Source organism: Hetaerina americana, unplaced genomic scaffold (genome assembly GCF_022747635.1).
Source record: "Hetaerina americana unplaced genomic scaffold, ioHetAmer1.1.p SCAF_2, whole genome shotgun sequence".
NCBI classification, from domain to species: Eukaryota; Metazoa; Arthropoda; class Insecta; order Odonata; family Calopterygidae; genus Hetaerina; species Hetaerina americana.
The window spans coordinates 36,047,064-36,070,573 of NW_027286763.1; the positions used below are offsets into that span (position 1 = coordinate 36,047,064).

At 32.4% G+C, this 23,510-nt stretch overlaps 1 protein-coding gene across 1 annotated transcript in view; it reads right to left on the reverse strand.

Annotated features, from left to right (window-relative positions):
* Dhc98D (Dynein heavy chain at 89D) overlaps positions 1 to 23,510 on the reverse strand; it is a 180,058-nt gene that overhangs the window by 122,592 nt on the left and 33,956 nt on the right. The window contains exons 13-23 of the mRNA XM_071585493.1: positions 16,895 to 17,146; positions 15,880 to 16,229; positions 14,062 to 14,253; positions 13,006 to 13,173; positions 12,800 to 12,923; positions 12,161 to 12,340; positions 9,971 to 10,129; positions 9,532 to 9,768; positions 6,577 to 6,738; positions 4,756 to 4,996; positions 2,620 to 2,768 (exon numbers count right to left, since the gene is read on the reverse strand). Of these exons, the coding sequence (XP_071441594.1) occupies positions 2,620 to 2,768; positions 4,756 to 4,996; positions 6,577 to 6,738; positions 9,532 to 9,768; positions 9,971 to 10,129; positions 12,161 to 12,340; positions 12,800 to 12,923; positions 13,006 to 13,173; positions 14,062 to 14,253; positions 15,880 to 16,229; positions 16,895 to 17,146 (2,214 nt within the window). The remainder of the gene's footprint in view (positions 1 to 2,619; positions 2,769 to 4,755; positions 4,997 to 6,576; positions 6,739 to 9,531; positions 9,769 to 9,970; positions 10,130 to 12,160; positions 12,341 to 12,799; positions 12,924 to 13,005; positions 13,174 to 14,061; positions 14,254 to 15,879; positions 16,230 to 16,894; positions 17,147 to 23,510) is intronic.

Genomic DNA, 23,510 nt, shown 5'->3' on the forward strand with positions numbered 1-23,510 from the left:
AAATGAATGGGATGAATATGATAGCAATGTTATATTACATATATATCACCTTTCTACAGTCTAATAATGAAAATATTAATCATATTGTGAATTTTCCATTCATACTCTATAATTATGAGTACAATTGAAAAATGACAGTACTATCTGGCTGAAATTAAAATTATTTGATGACACTGTTCAGATAAATGGTAGTCCATTGGGTCAGGCATTTGACTGCTGACTGGAAGGTCCAGGTTCATTTACCAGGCATGCCTCTGGTTACCCTTACCTTCACTCAAGACGTGAGATTTTTAGGGTACCAAATCTTCTTGGGAAATCATGGGCAGCAAAGGGAAAGGAACTGGCCCCCATGCCCAGATTGTGTGTTTTACATGCCATTGGGCTTAGTACCACCTGACCTTTGGGTTGATGACCGTGGATAACAATGTTCACAAATTCGGAAAAGTTTCATGTTAATCTCACAAGTGTATGGTTTGTTAATATATTTTATGTTGATGAATACAAAAATGATGCTTAAATTGATTGATTAACTCTTATTTTTTAGATAATATCATAACTTAAATGTATTTAAACTGCAATAAAATATTTTTTCAGTTATTTCTTTAGAAGTATGGCATTTTAACAGGTCTGAGGTAATATTTCCAGAGCGTTCTTTTTCACAATCCAACAATAATTACCTAAAATGAAAGCCCTAAGTTTGCCTTTGCACCTATGCTGAAATTTCTTGATGAATGTACTCAAAGTATTTATCATAAATATTCCCACAGTCTGGTACAAAAAAACTCATGCGTAATTTCAAAAGGCCAATTTATTAGTGACAAACTGCACCCAGGTTGTTCATGTGTCCATTGGTTCATCTATAAGTTGTTGACACTCCCAACTTCAAAATTTTCAGGAAAACCATTCCAAACTTTCTTAAAGGATAACCACACTGCTTTCTCCTTATTTTGTTCAACTTCTTCACATTGAGTGAAAGCAGAGCCTGCTCTCACATTTTGATCCTGGGCCTTGGAAATCGTTCATGTATGATCAATATCTAAGGTTTTAGATAGTTATTTGTAACCACCAATTGAATATGTAGCAGGGGAAAAAATATTTTCTTGACTCTATCAAACCTTCACATACTTGCACAGTATTTTTTATGTGAAATGTAATGAATGCCCTTGGGTCTAGCAGTGTAATGTTTCCAAGCAGAGTGGATGTTACTTACATATGCATGTATATCCCACTTGCCCACAAAACAAAAGTGCTTGGTAAAGGTTGCTTTCAGTCCTAATCAAATGGCAAATGGAAATGCCACTTTCATTGGGTAGTGTAGATGATTCAACTTTTGTAGCCTTGATGCCAAAAATTCTGCCTTAAATATAGGAAGTGCTACATCCCTGATGAGGTCATTGAGCTCACCTTACCATTAGAGGACTTCGACGAATTTTAGTACTTGAATCTGATGAACGCTATTCTTGCTGTTTGAAGAAACACTTCTATTTTCATCAAGTCAAAAAAAAAACATTTTCCGATGGTTCAGGAACAGGAAGTCCATTGCTATGAGCCAGAGACTACATTGAATAAGGTACATCAGGGTACACAAGTGTTAATTTTTTTCTTCATGGACACCCCTTTATAATTGTGAAGCTATACCAAAATAACAATCAGCACCTTGATAGCTAGGATCCCTCCAAACCACGGGCACTGCAAATAGCATGTAACATCCTTTTCTATTCATCAACTTTGGATGCAGATATGTGGCAATCACTTTTTGTTCTTGCCCCTTACCTTACATCCAAAAGAGAAGAAAAACCAAAGCCTTTTTTATAGTTTCTTAAAATATTTAACCCAAAGCAAAAGTCAATTCTCCGCAAGCATTAAAGAAGTTACCCAGGTTATGTATGCACTTCTGGAGAATTTTTATACTAGTCTATGTCCACAGCTCATAACTCAGCTGAAACACAAATTCTTGATTTCTGAAGTCCAACTAGGTACCACTAGACCACCATTGCTTAAGTACTCAAATGAAAGACAGTTAACGTTCTTTGCTCATGAACTTTCTGTTGAAAATATTAATTCCTGTGACTTCAAACCCCGAAGCCTGAACTTTATTTCATCGGGACAAAAGCTGCAATAGATCTCTATTGTGAGCTGTCATTAGAATTGACCTGAATATGGCTGCAATGGTATCAGTCGTCATTTTTGGAAATCAAAAATATATTCACCTCAAACCACACATACCCTGTGCTGTAATTGAATTTTTGAAAGTAATTGGTGGCTTTAAGCTGATTTAAAGATTGTGTGTAATAATAATTCTCAACAGCCATGGAATACCCAACCTCGGCAAGAGTTAAATTTCAATGTCTAGAGAGGTAGAAAGTGATGCTGCTCTGTTTTTCACAAGACCTTTGCCAGTGACTAAACAATAGTCTTTTCCTACGCACAAATTTAAATGGAGTTCCATAAAATCAAGTCAGCCATCAACAAAATTATTTGCTAACTTTCTGAATCTCTTAGAATCTCCACAATATATTCACTGAAATTTTTCATTTAAAGAGTTATTTCAAAAGTGGAATATATCAACAGGAATGCTAAAATATTTCAGACTCCCAAAGAAATATACCCATTCATTACCTCTGTTATTTGCTGAAGTCCTTTCTCAATTCCACGTTCTTTCACTGCATTAGCTATTATAGATTCTGCTATTTCTTGGTACTTGTGTAATTCCATGGCAAACATATTCTCCAAAGTCAATTTATCAAATTCCAAATCAAATGTGATACCTAAACAGCAATGAAAGTACCTAATGATAAAAATTACAATGACCACAAAAAAATTACAAAAAAGCAAAATTTCACCATATTCAGACATCTCTGAGTTTCTGGCAATACACATAATATGCAGTCACTATAATAACAATTGAAAACAACAATATTCTTTTAACAACACAGTACTTCATTTCAGTATTATCACTAAAAAAAGTATATAGTACATTCTCAAAAATGCTAAAATGAAAAAATGTGACGAGTTAAAATGTGATGCCAATTGCCTCAGAAATGTCTTGAATGAGTTGAGCAATTAAGAATGAAAACAAATCATAGCATTTTTTTTAGCTGTTTTAAATATGAAATGGTACATTACCAAAATTTGGTGTGTCCAGTAGTGTCTACATGCAGTTTTTGACTCCAAAACTTTAATATTTTATTTATACACAAAAAGTTTAAATACAGGAAGTATAAATATATTATTACCTTTTTTCATGTTTGAAAAATTACTTCTGATTGAGTAAGTCTGTGTATGTCATACATTTACCAATGGAGTTCAGATTATGTGTACACACAATTTGAGCCGGAGAGTATTAACGAAAATTCTCACTTCAATTCACCATGTTTCTTGATATGAGAAACTTAATATTGGAAAGTAAATGGGGTGAGAAGGAAGAGGGGTTGCATGCTATCTTTTCAAATCATTCATGGTGACAATCAATATATATGAGCTTCAATGGGGCCAATCTCATCCCTATAAAGCAGTGAGGAGTCTTTAATTCACATAATTATTTCATACAAATAGCATGAGTCTAATAAATAGCTGCGAATATAAGCCAACTATTTAGCTTTATCCTCATGTGAGGTATGCTGTTTTAGCCACTCACCACTATTACTTTCCCATGAAGAAAGTATATCTAAGGCAGAGAGTAGTGAATTATGCCTTCCTTTGGTGGTTTAGCACATAATATCATTCAGTCTTACATACCTGAAAATGTTTATAGCGGAGACAGCTTTGGGCAATATTTATGCAAAATTATATATTTTTAAGGCATGTACACTAGTATTTTTTTTGGTCTAATCTCATACCAATATTTTGCTTGACAACATTCAGATACTGCTGATTCAATATAAATACAGTGGATTCTTGTTAGCATATGTTTGAAGGGACCATTATGAAAATATTAATCAATAAAATGTGCACACCATGATTGACCTTCCATGGGAAGTTGCAATCATAATGTGGATAGCATAACTTAAGGGTACAAAATTTATGCTGGAAAAAATATTGCTGTCCATTCATCGGTTTTGAGAAAATAATACCTCAAAAGCTACATTTTTGATAGTTCATAAATCAATACTTAATAACTTTGCAGCATTTTCCATGCATATCAGAGTTCATTTTTAAGTTGTGAAAACCATTTACCATATTTAAGCAATAGTTTAACTTACACTCATAAATGCTTCAGTAACTGAATTTAAATAAGCTTACAACACTTAATTCATTTTTTGTACACCCCAGGAAAAATTTAATAAGGTACATGCCTATGTGAAAATAAATTAGCTTGGTAAATACTATACTCAATATAGAAATTTTTTATTATTAATTTTCAAAATAACAAATTATTTCAGCATAGCCATGCATTTGAAAATATCACAGAATGCCATTCATTTTGCAGGGCACATGTAGTATATGTTACATCCCATGGATGCTGCATTTGCTTTCAAAATAATAGCTACACAATAGATAATAACAAACGGAAGCATGGAAGAACTGTAATTCTGGAAGAACTATTATTTTATGGTTGCAGTGTTCACAGGTTTCATATGAGAATTTTCATCTACTTCTCACAGATGTTAAATTCATGGTAATTTCATAGCATATTTCAACTCCCCGACATGTATAATTATTTTGTAAAAACAATATCTATTAATATCATTATATAAAATGTATAAAAATATCTCATACCAATTTTATAAACTATATATAGTATACAATACTTGCCAGTTTTTTTCATTAGTTCTTTCCAATGTCTTTCACACAATGCATCATTTTTCAGTTCAACAATTAGTGGAACAGAATGTTTGAATTCACGAATTATTCTTTCTAATGTTTTTGCTATTGGTAGTAAACGAACTTCTCGAGGTAGCTTGTGTATTTCCTTAGCATATTTTTCCACACCATCTAGCAGTACTTTTGGATCTAAATCAGCCCAGAGTGTTAAGCCCCAAGACTTTCGAGAATCCTAGAAAAGCAAGAATAACAAAGTAACAATCACTAGCCACATGGAGGAACATGAAGAAGTAATGGAAACAATATAAGTCTGTCATAATGATCAAACAAAGTCATCAATATTCTTTTTATAATAATAATAATGTTTATTGATCCACGCACATCAACGACATCCACGAGGAGATGTCAAGTGGATGTCGTCAAACAGAACAATGATATTACAAGATGGCGAGCAAGAAAAGAATGAACAAAAATGCATCTAAAATAAAACAGTTTTAAAGTCCAGCTAAAAATACTCATTGATAGAATACAGTGAGTTGGTGCATAACCATTAATCAATGACATTTTTGCACATTTTACAGCTGAATAGGCCTTGCTTGGCAACCCTGTTGAAAAATGTAATTGCCAAGTCGTCAGATTGACAGTAAGTCTTAGATACCCTACACTGGTTTATATTAAGATTGTTTTAATCTTATGTCATGTGAGTGAACTGATAACCAGATTGGGAATAAATTCAAGTTTTTTTAATGAGCATGAGGCTGGGTAGCACAAACAGGCTACCATACCCACTGTGTAATTTAATATATCCCTAGCATAAAGCGTTTAACTATTTAAGAAGTCATTTTGAAATGGTGACAACATGAGATTCAGGAAAGAGGAAATATTCAAGAATTAAATAGTTGTCATTATAAAATGGCACACTACACACTACAACCGACATGGTCCAATTCATGTTGGTGAGCAATGATTTTTCTGAATTGATATTTCATGTGCATGTTACAGCTAATGTTCATGGGTTTGTCCAAATATTATGTACGAGGGTGGTCTGAAAAGTTTCCGACCTCAGAAAATTTCAGAAAAAATGTCTTGTATCTTTGTAACGTTGGAAACTTTTCTGACCACCCTCATTACTGTGAGAACCATTTCCTTATTTAAGGATCTTAATTGAACCTGAGTCTTTGCTCCTTTTTGATGAGCCTTATATCATGTATATACACCACCCACCTGGTATTTTTGTATTGTGATCTCGGGGAAAATAGAAAGTAATAATAATAATAATATATGATAATTAACAAATAACTTCATACCTGGGAACTTGCAAATTCACTTTATTTAGATAAATGTTTATTACAATCTTCGTCACATCTAACAATTAATGTTTTTTTTTACTATTATTTTTTTATTTTATTATTAATCTTTATGACATTTTCCTAATATGGTTGTACCATTAATCAAAACCAATAAAGCATATAATATATAATTTAGTAAAATAGTAAATAGTACTGTATAGTTAGTTTAGTATAATTTAGTAAATATAGTACAATTTATACTATTCCCAAATTCTCACAATACCTGTCAGTGCATTCTGTTATTAATTGGCAGAGTTTATATGATTGTTATGCACAATATTAGAGAATAACTCAACTTTGAATACTTTGAACCCAGCTACCATGAAGTCATATTTGGTAGGACATTTTTGTTAAACTTACTTTATTTAATATATAAAGACTTTCACACAATGGAAAAAAATTGAGTCTCATGTTATTAATGACTATTGTATCATGTAAAATAATTAAATGCCTAAAGACTTACCTTGAACCTTTCGTAAATGTCATAAATTTGAGAAAACTGACTCAAAACATTTTCCAGTTTCCAAAAGAAGTTAAAATCGGTATCTGGCAGTTCAAACAGAGATTGAGTTTTGATCAACTGTTCAAGTGTTTTACTCAAAGATGCATATTCTTCATTGGCTACCTATATGTAAGAAAATGAATAAAAACATTGATGACTTTATTAACTTGTTATTCATAGATTTTAAACCTGTTCATTTAAAATGCTAATTTATAGAGGGGATGAGACTTTGATACCATTCCATTAACCTTATCAAAGAAATAAACAAATATTTAGGGATTTTTTATTTAGACACATTACTGAATAGCCAAGTTTCACAGTAATAGAAAAAATATTATACGTGCCAGCTTCATACCATAGAGTAAGGCAGGTTGGAGCACATTTTGACATATTATCATGACTTTCCAGTCTTTTATTGACTATAGGTACCTTATTATTATTATTAAGTAATCTACCAGTTATGTAGGTTTCGGATGGACATAACTACCAAATAAATATTTTGTCACTCCTAACAAAACACAATCCAGCAACCTACTCTACATCAAGTCCTTCTTCATCTGTGTGTACTTCCTTCCTCCCTTCATCCCATCCAACATCCCTATCCTGTTTCTACCCTCTCCTTGTTTATCTAACATTCTCCCCTCAATTACAGCCTTCAACATCCTACTGCCAATCAATATGCCCTTCGTCCATTTTTCCTGTCTCCCTAGGATTTCTCTCAAAAAAACCCTCTCCTTACCCACCATACCTAGTACTTCCTCATTTGATTTCCTTTCAGTCCAATTCATCTTCTCCATCCTTCTCCACACCCACATTTTAAAAGCCTCCAATCTATGTCCATCCTCCAATCTATGCTTATCCTCCTATACAGGTATCTGCTAATTAAAACTTAGAAGCTGTAAAATCAACATAATACTGTCCACCAAAATTTGTAAAGCTTCTTCAAAAATTCCTCCACTAAATTAATTTCTCTGAAAAAGTTCGCATAATTAAGTTGACATGTCCCCATGGACTAAAAATGGGGCAAAACAGACCCTCCTTTAATTTACAAGATCATTCAAGTAAAGTAGTTTGAGCCATGTTTGAACAAATGCATATATTGTAGTTGGTACAGAAGGAGTTAATTATAATGATAAAAAATGTTAATGGTTGTGATATTAATAAGGAGAAAAATTGCATTAAGCAGGAAGTTTTCACAAGGACGAGGTAATTGATAACAGAGACTTTGAGTAAGGATAGTAAGAAAAGGTTTTTCAAAACTTTGATATGGAGCGTAGTTCTGTACAATGCGGAAACATGGTCACTGAAGCAGGCTGGTAAGAGTATATCGAAGGCTTTTGAAATTTGGGTGCAGATAAGGATGGAAAAGGTGAAATGGACAGAAAGGAAAACAAACCATGAAAACTCAGGTATGCTAGGGGAGAAGAGGGAATTTTTGGGAGAAATCCATAGGAGACAAGAAATATGTAAAGCATTTTGATTTGCGATGGGATGTTGAAGACTGTGATAGAAAGGAGAATGTTAGGCAAGCAAGGAAGGGGAATGAAAAGAATAGGAATGTTAGACAGAATGAATGAGAGAAGTAAGAATTTATTCAGAATTGAAAAGGAGCTAATTGTAGCATTTGATGTTTGGGTTGTGTGTGTTGTAGTGGGTGTTTGGTAACTTGTGTGCATTCAAAATCTACCTTAACCAGTAGGTTACTGATAATAATTATAATAATACTTTAAGCAAATTTTTCACTGAATGTACACTTTGAAGTAAAAACCATAAATTCACAAAATATAATTTTAAATTCATTAAGCAAGTAAAGAAATTTTCTCCATTGTTTAACTATTTACTTCTTTTTTAAATGCTCATTCATTCAAAATGCTGACTATTTACTGAAAATCATAATTATTACCATGAATCAATCAATGTCAATATTTAACATAAATGCATAATAGAAATTCATAACTAATTTCTGGACTACTATGGCAATATTCTAAGAAACACACTCTAATAGAAATGTATCCTTTCACAAAGTATTTATTTTTTTTTCATTCATCATTGCCTTGACCCAATTATAATTCCATTCACTGTTCTGGAGAATATAATATAGTTTAATTTGCTGCAAGTTGATTAGCCATTATTACCACAACTTACCACTTTGCAAATACATCAAAAGGGAAGGTTTAATACACATAATAGCGAATAAGTTAAATATCAAAATAGGAGTTCATGAACTAGAGCAGGTGGAACAGCTTACATAACTCTGAAATCCTCTGGACCAAAATAGTCAAAGTTATAGGGATATAAGGAAAAATTCATGCCAGTTCTTGTGTTCTGGGTTTTTCAGATCAATTTTGATAATACAGGACAAAGCCTCAAAAAAATTTGCAAACATGCTCAACAAATGACTTAGTGATACATGTATGACTGTAGTGATATCAAATGATTGAAAATGAGTTTAAGGTGCATCACTTTGGCAATCAGTAAGGAATAGTTTGACTTGATTAGTCATACCATGTAACTAAAAATGACCAACTTTAATATTAATACCCGTTAATCTGAAGCATTACAAATAATCTCCTAAGTACTTGTGTAATGGCCATTTGGTACTTTCTTTGACCAGCATCTCTCAAAAAGGATGTCTTGAGCTCCTTCAAAGAAGATACCATATCTTTGCAGAATAATACATTTCCAATTTAAGATCCATAACTAGCAAAACAAAATTTGCAAGGTATCACACCTGATTTCATTATTCTAATATAGACACTCCTTTACACAAGAAATTGTCTAAAAAAATTTACAAACCTTTAAAAAACTTCACAATATTCCACTTTGTTGCCTTTTGTTGTAGATATGCGACCCATTGGAATACATTTAAAGGAACTATATTCTTGGAAGGAATTCCACTAATACATATCAAATTACCTTTAAAAGTTCCACCCCCAAATCCAAGTTATCATCAACAGTTCCAGGACCTGAAGTGTATATATCATCAGAAAACTTTTTAGCTTTGGCTTGAAAATCTTCCACCTCCCTCTCTGCAACTTTTACAAACCATTTTTTGGTTATTTCCAAGGATTGAAAGCGATAAGAAGCTGCCAGTTGTAATTGACTCCACTCTTCCTTAAGCTTTTCAAAATCATCAATACTCTCTTTGGAAATCTATTGGGTGGCATAAACACCATTAGAATTTATTATAAATTTTTGTCTGATTATATAAAGACAATATATCTTCAAAACAGCATATAATTGAAATGAGTTCATTTCCAAATGTTTTCCAACTTATAATGAAGCCAAGACAAAAAATTGTAGCCATTATAAAAACATCAACCACATGATCATTTATGTAATACACAAAGTTTACCTCTATCCCATGGTGGCGAATGATTTCATAGCAACAGTATATTTCATGGCATGTTAAATCTGCAGATACTGACATATTTTGCACATTAGTTATTGTTTGTAAGACAAAAGTTAAGTCATCTCGATTGATCACACATTTCCAGAGGTCATCACTCATGCACTGTAACAAAATGGATGTCAAAGATACATCATAGGTGAGAAAAGTATTATTGATGTTGATAGGTGAGGTCATTGCAGTAATCTAATTAAGAATTAGAGAGTGCAAAGAGAAAAGAGAGCCAGTTAAGAAGATTAATACCACCATTCAGAATGGACCCCCATGATACAATATTAACCAGGGCATAAACCCACCAAGAAATTTAGTCCCAGGCTATTTAATCCAAGCCAACATGTTGCATTATGTTAATAATATAAATTGCTACTTATAATTTACATGAATGACACTAGAGAAAATATAAAAAGCTCCATCAGGATGTTTGTAGATGATTTTGTTATTTACAGACAAATAGAAACAATTAAAGATGATATTTTCTTACAAGATGACCAATACATTTTGGGCAATTCGGCAAACCAGAACCAAATGGTCACCAATGCTAGAAAAATAAAACTAGTTAGATTCCATAAAGGTAGGGCTGCTAAATCAAATAATTATTACTTAAGGTGCTAAGTGTTGAATGAAATGACTTATTGCAATCACCGAGGAGTAACCCTTAGTAGGAATCTAAAATGGGGACCATATATGGAATTCATTGGAATAAGAGCTTTTAGAGCTTTATACTTTGTTATGAGAACTCTGAGAAAAAGTTCCGCTGGAACAAAGGATTTCACCTTTAAAACTTTTGTTAGGCCTAATTTAGAATATAGAGTCACTTAAGGATCCTTATCTTGCCAGAGATATTAAACAATTGCATAAAGTTCAGCAACTAGACACAAGATTTGCAATGGGAAATTTCATAAGAAGGGCTAGTGGTACTGAAATGTTGAAAAAAATGGCAAGGAATCGTTCAAATCAAAGAGAAAGAAAGCACACCTGAGGTGCATTAATCAATATTACTTTCGCAATGCTGAATGGAAAGATATTTCAGAAAGGTTGGAAAAGCCCCATTATCAGGGGAGGAAAGACAATAGTTTTAAGATAGAGCTACAAAGGCATTTTTCTTATGCATTAAAATATTCCTTTTTAAATTATGGTAGAGAGGATTGGAATGCTCCACCCATAATTGCAGTATAGAGGATTGAAATGCTCTACCCATAAGTATCCTTGAGCCTTTCCCAGGCAATGCTGGACGTTTATGACTAGGCTGAGAAAAAATTTATATTTTTGTGTAATAAGTATGTTGTTTATGTCTCCGTACATATTTTTTATTTCTCATATGAGTAATATTTGTATCACTTCTTTTTTACCACCTCATGTAGCAACCCAACCAACTGGTCAACTTGTAACTATTGTATTAATAATAATAACAATCACCACAGCCTGGAATGTATTACAAGTAAATATATGTGGAAGACATTAAATTGAAGTATCTGAACAAAAACATTTTTCATACTGAGTTAGAATATATATATCTTAAAATAAAAACAGATATATTTATCTAAACACCCTCTTATCTCAACAGAGAAAAGTAAGACTTTTGATTCTATTATTATTCTAAAATTATTTAAAAATAAGGGTCACCGTAGTCCAGGGATAGAGCATTGGACTGTTGACCGGAGGGCCTGGGTTCGATTCCCAGGCAAGCCTCTCTGGGCACCTACAGTTCCACCCAAGCTATATGATTTTTCAGGTACCAGATCTTCCTGGGAAACCATAACCAGCACAGGGAAAGGAACTGGCCCCCCCTCCCTGATGTGTGAATTTCACATGCCATCGGGCTTAGCACTGGGTGAACTCTACCATCACCTACCAAACCGACCTTCGGGTTGATTACTGTGTTTATGGTTTTTTATTGAAAAATATATGTAATCCATTGTTATTCATGTGAGCATAGATAAATTAGTAAAACATTTTTGATATATCCCCCCTAGCAACAATACTCGAACAGAGCTCGGCAAATAGAAGTGCTTGAAAAAAAGGGGTGATTCAATTTTATAAACATATCACTCTTTATTCAATTTACTTGAGAACAGTCTCATGTGAGTACATTCAGTGGTGTAATCACTACTTGGAATCACCCAATCATTCACATACTCCCTTCTCTTGTGGAGGTCCATTAAAAAATCCAAACTTGTCATCTGATATGAGCTCATAAATTGTAGGTATTTTTATCAAATCAACAATTTGGATATAGCCATTAACTTTGCGATTCACCTCTAATTCAACCCTAATGACTGTAGGTTGGGCTATACTATTGATATCTCCCAACAATGGCTGCTTAAAATGCAAATTATATTAGTATGGGTAACTATATCAGATGCTATTTTCTGTCACATAAACTGGTGTGCATATATATAATTCAAATTTATATTTTAGAATGGGTTTCAAAGACAATAGACTAAAGCAAAAGTCAACCCAAAATAAATGTAGTCCATATCACTAATTACATGCATTAAAAGTACCAATCAATGCAGGACCATGTCACGTTTGTATTAAGATATTTGTGGGTGGCATTACCTATAAATTCGATGTATTATTAAGGCATGTTTATACTAGGATAATCAGAGATACAGTCATAGACTGACATGAATCTGTAATTATTAGAGACTATGAATTCAAGTCTTAAACTAAATACATGAACTGTATTAGACTGAAAAATCAAAGGCACTCTTTGGGACAAGTCTACTCCTATTCATTTAAATATCCAAAATGCATAGTCTCACTGTTACTTACCTTAATATCACACCGAAATTGAGCTGCTTTTTCCTTGTTGGCATGAATTAAGCGAGCAGCCAAACGAAGTTTCCACAGAGTGCAATGGAACTTAATTGTCTTGATTACTGGTTTAAAATTTAGCCTTATAAAAAAAACAAATGCTGAATACAAAGTATACATAAAATCCATAAAAAGTAACACACTATTATTTGTAATTAACATACCTTACACATCCAACATTCTTATATAGTTCAAATTGAGTAACTTGACTGGAGACATCTGAAAAATACTTAAATTTGATTTCATATTCATGTACTGTTGGCTTCTTCTTAGCAAACTGGTCACATATATACTTTTTATCAAATGACCATAACTTTTCATATGCCACCCATCTATCAATAAAACAACATTATTTTTTTAATTCACTGTCACTAAAATTTTAATGATTTAATCAATTGGTTTCGCCAATAATACTTCAATGATTGAAAATGTTAAAATTATTCACAAAATGCAATCCAAGTCACATATTTTTCCCCTTAAAAGTAAAAGACATTTTCATGCAACATCCTAGACCAAAAACCATTCTTATTCTAGGTATTCCCTGAATAATTAAGAATGGACCATAGTATACCACCTGCCAGATTTTACTTGGCATGATATTTCTAATTGATAAATAAAAAGTGGCTAAGTAAATTAATTTAATGTAATTATTAGTTTGTTTCTGTAGGCAGTTAGCAAATTATTAGAAAACTGCCAGATCAAGTTTTTGGAGCTCAAAAGTGACTAATAAGTTTTATTATCCAGTTGACTCAAACTGAAAACAAACAGCCATCGTCATAGATTTTAGAACCAATTACATACCGTGGATTACTCTCTTTTTACAGATAGTCAACTACAGCACATATTAGTCCTCCATCTCCTATGAAGATGGTAACCCAACTGCACACTGGGTCAACGAGACATACAAAATTCTGACAAGAAAAATGAACTTCCGTAGGAGTACTTAGTCCCTGTATTCATTTACTTAACCACAACACTACTGATAATATAAACAGATAATTTATAAATAATATAAATAATATATAATATAATGTATAATATAATAATATAAAATATAAATGCATACCCAATAAAGCAATACAACTGAAATATGAGGGAATGGGTTCATTATCACTTGCAGCATGCAAATGATGGCTCTAGTTTATACTCTTGAACCATGGCCAATTATTAGGTTAACATCATATGAAAATTCACTTCATAGTTTAAAAAAATACTATTACCTTTGAAGTTGAGTGGCTACTTTTTGAGATAACTTGAAAGCAGAATCTTGTATCCGAATGATTGCATCAGTAACCAACTGAATTCGAATTATATCTTGATGAAATGAGATTACATGTTTACTTCCATCATGCAATTTTTGAGATGGGCACATCAAGCATGTTCCTTTCATCCATCGAGGGAATCTCTTTAAGCTAAAAAAATCAAGATCTTTAAGTACAGAAAAATGATTTGAATACTATGCTTTACTATCAAAAACGACATATTCTTCAGGTGTATCACATTTGCATATTGATCATTCATTAATATTTTAGGGAGCAGTTAGTTTAGATCACCTGTCAATGTATCAACTAATGTATTAAAAAATTAATTCCAGAGTTTAAACCTAGCCTAAAATCTAGAAGCCTAAAACAGATATAATTATTGAACTAAAAATTAAACCACTTGGCTTTTCCACATAAAAACATTTTTTGGTGCGGAAAAGCCAAGTGGTTTAATTTTTAGTTCAATATGAAGAATTCCCACCAAGTGATGCCAGAAACTATTTTATTTAAGTTACAATTACATTAATAGCTTTATCACAATTTATATTGCCATGGCATATACTTCAAGTTTAAATAAAATCAAATAAATGACACTCTTTGACTCTTTAAAAAGAAAAATTGTTCCTTTATTTCCCTTAAATATTTTTTAATTTTTCCGTTTATTTCCCTTACATATTTTTAATTTTTCCCTAAAATCATTAAACCCACTGCTATTCTCCTTGCTAGCCCACATACAGGGTGTGGACCAAAATTAGACTCAGGGTTATCAATTCATCCAAATATACAATCTTAAATAAGAAATTGAGTTGGCTTTTTCACATACCTCTCCAGCCATCACCTGCCACTACTGAGGTACATGATGACATATTTTATCAATACCTAGGTTTTCTTCAACTTTTTCCACTCTTCCTAAACTTTTAGAGTACTTCTGTGTCTAAACTCTTGTCTATACTGAAATTATTGAAATTAAATTTAAAATAATTTGCCTTTCCACATAAACCACTTTTATTATGACCTAGGTTTCGTTATGGCATAACATCATCAGGCTCTGATGATGTTATACCATAACAAAACCTAGGTCGTAATAAAAGTGGTTTATGTAGAAAGGCGAAGTATTTTAAATTTAATTTCAACATGAAGAATTTCCACCAAGTGACGCCAGAACCTGTTTCATTTATCTTGTCTATACCTCAATACAAATAATCCTTACCCTATATGGGCATTTCCCTTTGTACTCGTACATCCCTTCCCAAATAGCCTAGGGTTAAATATCTCACCCATTTTATTTCTCATCCACAAACTCCCCTTGTACATTCAACATATCATGTCCCCATGACACAATCTAAGCTTTAGGCAATTGCTAGATGAAGCCTTATTAAAGTGAATCTAGTTAACAATGTGAAGAAGGCCGTAGAAATCATGGAACCTACTTCATTGGATATCTGCCACTTTCATGAAGTAATGACTGAAATTGATATGCACTTATCTCTATTTTATTACAGAAATATATAAACTGTTTCCAGAATCTGCATATATGTACTGAACAGAAATAGTCAAAGAACTTATGGCTTTTCATTCTTGCATAAATAATCACATGAAGCATGAAATAAGCCAGGAAAACACACTAACATATTTTTTAAAATTAAATTCAGTTCATAACAACAATTTTATACTTAAATTGGACCTAAGGTAATATCGTATTGTTCAGACACTGAAAAATTCAAATTTGACTTGAAATAATAGAAAAAAAATGAAATTTAAATGTGAATGTCTTACTTGTTCAAGAAGTTTTCGACTGCTTTAAAAATATATTTGTATATTTGCTGGGGTGAAGGATCTATCCTCACTTTTGGAAGGCATACATTAATTTTAACTTGAAATAATATTTTCCTGCTTTGAAGCATAAAATTGAATGCCTCCAAATTTTTTACTGTAAAATGTGACAGAGCCTTGAACACTTTTTGCTCCCATGCAGCATAGTGATGAATTAAGACAGGGCTTTGCCCTGTAGACCGACGAAGAACAATTAATTCAATCATAATTAATGTTGAGCTCAGTGTCTTATATATTTCAAGCATTCTCTTCATTTTTTTGTTACATGAAACAGCCAACTTCTTGAAGAATACCTGTGAATATGAAACAAGTAAGGGGAATAATAGGAAGTAATCACACTTGATTTTCTTCATTGCCAAATGTATATATACACAGAACTAGCAAATACAAGACTTTGCATGACACACATTATTTTTTTCCCACTTGATTCAAAATATAACATGAAGTAAATCAAAGAGCCATTTATTTTGTTTTGATTCCAATTCTAGTTATATTCTCAAGAAGCTGTGCAAATAGGATTTGAGGAGTCAAACAAACCCATGACTATTACACTTACAGGGAAATAGAAATCACACAATATCAACCAGTAGGAAGGTAAACTTTGGTAAGTCAACCATGAAAGCAGGTATAAAACAGTATATAGTAAATCATGGCTAATTTTCAAATAATTAACAAAAAGTGACATTTCATATAAAAATGAAAACTGTAAAGAAAAAAATTACAATTATAAAATTCAAAACAGGTAAATAAAATACAGATAAATAATTTTGGAATGCAGATGATTCAATTAGTGCAAATAACTATAATTCATTTTAGTTCATCAAATGACAGTAACAATTAATATAATTTTCAGAGTTAGGGTTATTATGGAGCTATTAGATGGAATCTTGGAGCTGGAATAATGAAAACAATAATTTATGTCATCTCTGCTGCATTAATTTTTGGAGTAATATCTTACCTCAGCCTCAATGAAATCACCATTCTCATCATCTGGCTTGAATACATTATAGCAATCCAATGAATTCACACATTCCTCAATCTTGTCTTCCATTTGTTTAATAATGTTATTTAACACAGTCAATCTTTGAATAGCACAGTGACATTCACTTTCAAAGTTTTCAGCTCCCAGTGAATACCATGAAAACTGTGTCAACCCACGCTTTAACACATTCTCCACTCTCTGAACACATCCTCTCAATAGTCCCATTTTCTGCACAAATCAAAAGAATTTTTAATACAAATCCACAAATACCTTATGATTAGATTATTAATATAATAGCCAGAAAGGCATACAAGGCAAACTTGGAATATTTCCATATTAATGCAACTGAAAATATGCCCTTGCAAAAGCAATACATTTTGACTATGAAAATATAACTCAAATTTCTTTAAGTGTATTTATAACAACCACTTCCAGGAGCCCTTTATATTGTTGTTTTCTATAAATTGCATTTAATTTGAAGTGTCAGCCACATGGAAGTTGGAATCATTAAGATTAAGGTCCTAACATTACATTAAAAGAAAGGTGTCATGTGATCATATGAATCTGCAGATCTCAAAGCTAGAATTTGGCTGTCAGCAGCCATTTACATTCATACTGGGAGGTGGTCATGTGAGGAAGCCAAGCTATGCTTGTTGGGTCACATGGGGCCTTTAGTGGGAGAAGTAGGGAGAGTGTGGGCTCAAGGATTTGGTGGGAGTTGGGTGTAAGAGAGTAATGTAGAGCGTTGTTGAAGAATTGCAGGCTTTGAATAAACCACCTATCCCTTCAGCTGATTCCTATATTCTGCAATACTTAGCTTTATCCAGTATACTCTGTTGAACACCTTAATATCCATGAGTCACACAGAGGTAAACATAATCATGATATTCTATATTTTTGTCAAGTAATGTTCTCATAACTCCAGCAGCATCATATGTTCCCCTCACTTCCCTACATCCAGACTGATCATTCCGCAGGTTGCCAGTCATCCTAATATGTAATCTTTGATAATCATCAGCCCAACTTTCATTACATGTATAATTGAACGTTTTGTCCTAGAATCCTCCCATGTTAATTTTACATCTTTTTTCAAATGGTGATTGAAATTCATTCAATGAAATTTACAGTAAAGCCTTAGATTTATGTACCCTGAATTTAAATAATCCTTGAATTTATATAATGTTTGATGACCTGGTTTTGTTGACCCGAATGTTTGATTCTGTGGAAAGGACTCTTGCTAGCACATTTTTTCAATAATTCTGGAATCCTTAATTTACTAGCAAATGTGTATACCAGGGTTGACTTTCCATGGCGTTATGACCCTATGTGCATTGCATAACTTCAGTGTACATAATTTTTTGTGCAATATTACCATATTATTCATTCCATAGCTCATTAATGATAGTATCTAGAAAAGCCTTCAATTTATTCAATAATATGAAAGATAAATATTGAGTCATGAGCAAAAACTTACACAATACCTAAGTTATTAACAATTCATAAATCAATACCGTAAACCCTCACAAAGAGCAAATGTATACAGTGGAATTTCACTAAAATGCATTTTGTTCACCTACCCAATCATACAAAATACAGTGGTTCTTCCATGTAAGACATGGTTATAGTGCTTTTCCTGAGACAAATGCTGAAATTTTCAGCCTTCTTAATGCTAATTCTCCACATCATTTCAAGATTAATAAATCTAAGCAATACCAACATAATAAATGTTTTAAAAAAGTGTAAAACAGACGCTGTATAAGACTTCTCCACATAATGTTCATGTTGTATCAAGTGATAAAGTTATTATTTCACAACTTTAGAACCCAAAGTGATTGTTAATTTGATTGAACTTGACTAAATCCTAGTCGAGATTTGCAGCCCATTTCTCCACCATTTAATGTAATAACCTCAGCAGAGACTCAAGCTCTGCTGTTGTTAAGATACCCCGTTTCTTATGCATTACATGTGAGAACCCAGAAGGAGGCCATCTTTAAGGTAGTATCATTTACATTTTTTTTCAATTCATCAGTAAGCATCAGTAAATGTGTGTTTGTGAATAAATTATTACATTAACATTTGGTCTCTTCCAGCAGCCTTAAAGATTTATTCAAAACGGAATGAAAATGTAAACACTTTTCAAATAAATAGGAAAAGAGGAGCATACAGCCTTTAAATATGGCCAAATAATTGAAATTTTAGACGGCATAAAATCTGGTAAAAGAACCAGAATTCTAGGGTGGAAATATGGAGTTAATGAAACTACAATGTACACCATAAGTAAAAATTAGGACCAAATAGGACCTGGCATTAGTGCAATTATACAAGAGCATTGCATTTGTAAATATAGATTTTTCACTGTATCTGAAATAAAGATTTACTTTGCAACCACAGAAATATCCCACCTTACAAATTATCTGGGACCATCCTGTACCTCATAGATAAATGCTAACAACTATAGTATACATTAGGCATTCATTTTAAACTCAGAATGCAAAATCCAAATATGTTCATGTAATAAGAATTTATTGTAATATATATTTTAGATGACTTACTCTTTCTAGTTTTAATGTATGCATCAATTTATGATACATCATGATGGCTTCTTTAATTCTTGCATGGCTACGCACAAGAGCATCACTTTGCAATGCCAATCTTTGCACTGGTTCAGGTACATTTAGACCCATTATTTGAATTGCAGCAGATTCCAATGATAAATCAAATATCTAAAAAGATATAAACGCCTAACTTTAGCAAAGCATAGCAGTTTTATGGAAAAATTCTCTTTTGATTTTACTGAATTAACCACATATTAAATTAGATTAGGTTTGTTAGGTAACTAAATAAGTCACACTGGTGAAAACTTCAGTTAAAATAGGAGTGAGGGATTTTTTTTTTAAGTATTCCAGTAAAATCTAATGATTTCACACATACAGTCAGGCTTAATAGTTTGAACTGAGAAAAAATGTTCACTTGAATGAAATGTGAATCCTATTTATACTCTATACATTGTACAGGGTGCGGCAACATGACTTCCTTTTTTTAAATGCAAAACGCATTCAAAAGAAGGATAATATGTTGCCACATCCTGTATACACCAAATGAGTTCTGAAACCCTAAACTGATGACCTGCATTGTTTGCTGACTTAAAATTGTTTTTAACTCAATTAACAACTTGATAAAATTTCAGAAAAATCATGAATATGCCAACTATTATCAAATACAAAAATAATGGTTAAATTATTAGAAGCTTAAAATTCAAAATCTCAGGTTATTTATTTATTCAGTATTAGTCCGAAAACAGCACATTTTGGCCTTTACATCGAACTATTAACAACGATAACAATGGTCAAATTTACAAACACCCAAGCCCTAGGTGGAGGAATACTCACCCAGGCGGGAATCAAACCCGCGACCCTTGGCATGGCAAACGAGGACGTTACCCCACCGCCACCGGGGTTAGCCTTATCTCAGTAGATTGTAAATTTTGAGCATATCATATTACCTACTGTGCAAAATCATTGGTTGCCACTATAATTTGAAAAATAAATGGAATACACCATAATCAAAATTAATAAAAAATAGAATACTGCCTGACTGGTTGATAAAAGATAATTGTTATTCAATTCATTAAAAAGAATAAAATCTGTTTATTTCTTAAAACCTGCAACTGTACTCATAAAATTCAGGTACATTCACAAGTTAGTATCTGAATTTAAGCTCTTATTATAATGTTATCAAGTCTTCAATTCACTTACTGCAGGTTTTATCAATTTACTGATTACAGGAAAACCTGGTCAGGAAAAAAGTGTGCAATTTTTTTAGAAATGCATTTAACAATACTGTTATCTAAGGACTCATACCAAATATAAAAAATGAACAGTTGTGATCTATAAATTATGAATTTTTAAATATTTTCTGGTAAGTAATGAGTGACTGCTCAGCCAGAAAATGCAAACATGCGGTTTTGAAAGTTTGTGACAGGAATATTCATGATTTTCATTAAATGATTATGGGTAAATCTTTTCCAAATATCCACACATATATTAATCCCTAATTCAGGTCATGGATCATGATCCAAAATAGGGATTGGAATAATAATAATGACCCCAGATCAAACAAATGTGCTTGGGAAGGGGCATCTAGAAAATTACTGTACACCTTTATCAACACTGATGGACCACAGTCAGACCAGTTACACAAATACAATGGAGAAAAAGAGGGTTCTGCAGAATGAAAGTTTCTCAAAACTCTTTGATCAAATTTTTCTTGAATCAAGTGAATTTCATTATATCTACTGCAAAAAATGTTACAAGGTTTGGGTAAGAATTGTAAAATAATAAAAACTAACAACACAAAATTTGGATCAGCAAAATCACTTCAGATCATAAGCATAATAAAAACTTTATTAAGAAAAATAATTTGAATCAAGGCATGTTTTAATATTGGATAAGTTGACCATTACCTCACAGCCCAAAATCAAACAGATCATGAGTTACCTCCCAATAAGACAATTGAAATGAGGTAGCGCTATGAAAATAAAATTCACGGTCATGAAACCTTTGAATGTTCACCCTAAAGTAAATAATGTAATTTAATTTCAATTTTGAACATTGCTACCTGTATTGATCATCACTACATCTCAACATATACATTTCTCAGTCAATGTACTTCCTCTGAAGAAGAGATTTTTTTAAAGCCAAGTGTCCTTTCTTAAATAATAAAAGGTAAAATATCTACAATAATAAAATGTACCGAATGAACAGCCATTTCATGTCTATTCATAATCAGGGGCCCCCCATACAGCATCACCTCGCACATTATTCATATGATTAAAGATGGAGGAATTACTAGAACACTCTTATGCCTTCATTATCTTCCTGTGAGGCAATTCCAAGTTGGAAAATGACAGAATGGCATGACAATAGTGTGGATAAAAAAGGGCAGCCTTCTTTTTACCGAATGTATTATTTCAGTCCATAGCATCTCACTGAAAATTAGGCAAGTTGGATTTTAGAAATCAAAGGTTTCAGAGCACAAACAAAGTTAAATATTTGGCTGTAATTCAAAGATTTGGGGAAAACTAGATATTAAAAGTAGTGCAGTGACTTCCTCATTACAAAAAAAGTTATGTCTGATAAACTAGACATCATCAACCCTGAGTTTTTACAAGAGAGTTTTTATAATTATTATATAAAATGGTTTTGTAAGTAATTTTTAGGAATATTTAACTCATAAACCAAAGGAAACCTCAGTTATCAACGCAAATGTCAGTTTGATAGGTGATGGTAAAGCTCACCAAATACTAAGCTCAATGACAAGTGATATTTGCACAGGAGGGTACATTCCATTCCTCATACGTACCACCTGTGATATCCCAGAAAGATCTGGTATCCAAAAAATCATACATCCCCGGGAATTTAACTCTGAGTAGGGATAATATACATAAACTATCAAACACTTGAGACTATCGAAGCATGGGCCAGGTCATCATGTATCATTAACTTGTACTAAAAGTTCATCCAAGCTGAAGGACTTCCCTTGTAAGAAGTTGAACAATGAAAATTATTGCTACATAATTAATTGATAAATATTATTACAGTTTGGATGAATTACAAGTGAATAACTTCAGGCTTATTTAAATGGTACCTTTTTATTCTTTTGTTTGTTTTTTTACCATAAAATTATCAGTGTCAATTAACCAAATGAATAATAAATCATATTATTATTATTACACATCTACAAAGGAAATTGCACATGGTTATAAAAACAACTGAAATCCGCCTGTCAGTGGATACATGATTTAGCATTCAAAAGACTTTCCTGATCCCATGATATCTTTTCTCACAGAACTAAAGAATTCAGAGTTAATGAAACTCTTTGAAGAGACCAATCTTCCGCTACCTGTAGGGAAACAGCCTGAGAGATTCCTAATCTTAGAATTTTATCAAACTATTTGAGAATTTTCCGTTTTCAAAAAAATGAAATTTACTTCTTTCAGTCCATGTACTATAAATTTGACTTCTTCCTGAACTGAAATAGATGTGGATGGGGTAGTCTGGATTAGGTGAAATACCAAGGATTGGACACAGGTAACCCCACGGAACATTTTCTCCCTCTAATTCTCATGTTCCATTGATCGTAGATGAATTCAAATTATTCAAGATGACACATTAGACTCGCAAAAGTATAAAAAGAAAACTTTTAAAAATGAAATTAATGCATTTATACAAAATGTTTCACATATTTTTTGCAAACACTTAAATTAGAAACAATTCATCAAACCATCAAAGCATTGGTAATTAATATTCAATGGTGATACACAATTTATTTTACCTAGTTCCATACATACAGATAATCGATCAGTTGTTATCTAATTAAATGAGAGCTTAACTTCAGAAAAACAGAAGTAGTTTTTCTTGCCCGGACAATTTATTAATGGACTGTAAACCCTCGCTAAAATTCAAACATGCCAGAGAACAGTGGTGACCATATGCTGCATCATTACAACTGAGAATTACAAAAGAAAACTAGAGCCATTTTTCAGAAGTTAAGCTATCCTTAATAAGCTCAAGAATAAAAACTTCATCAATTA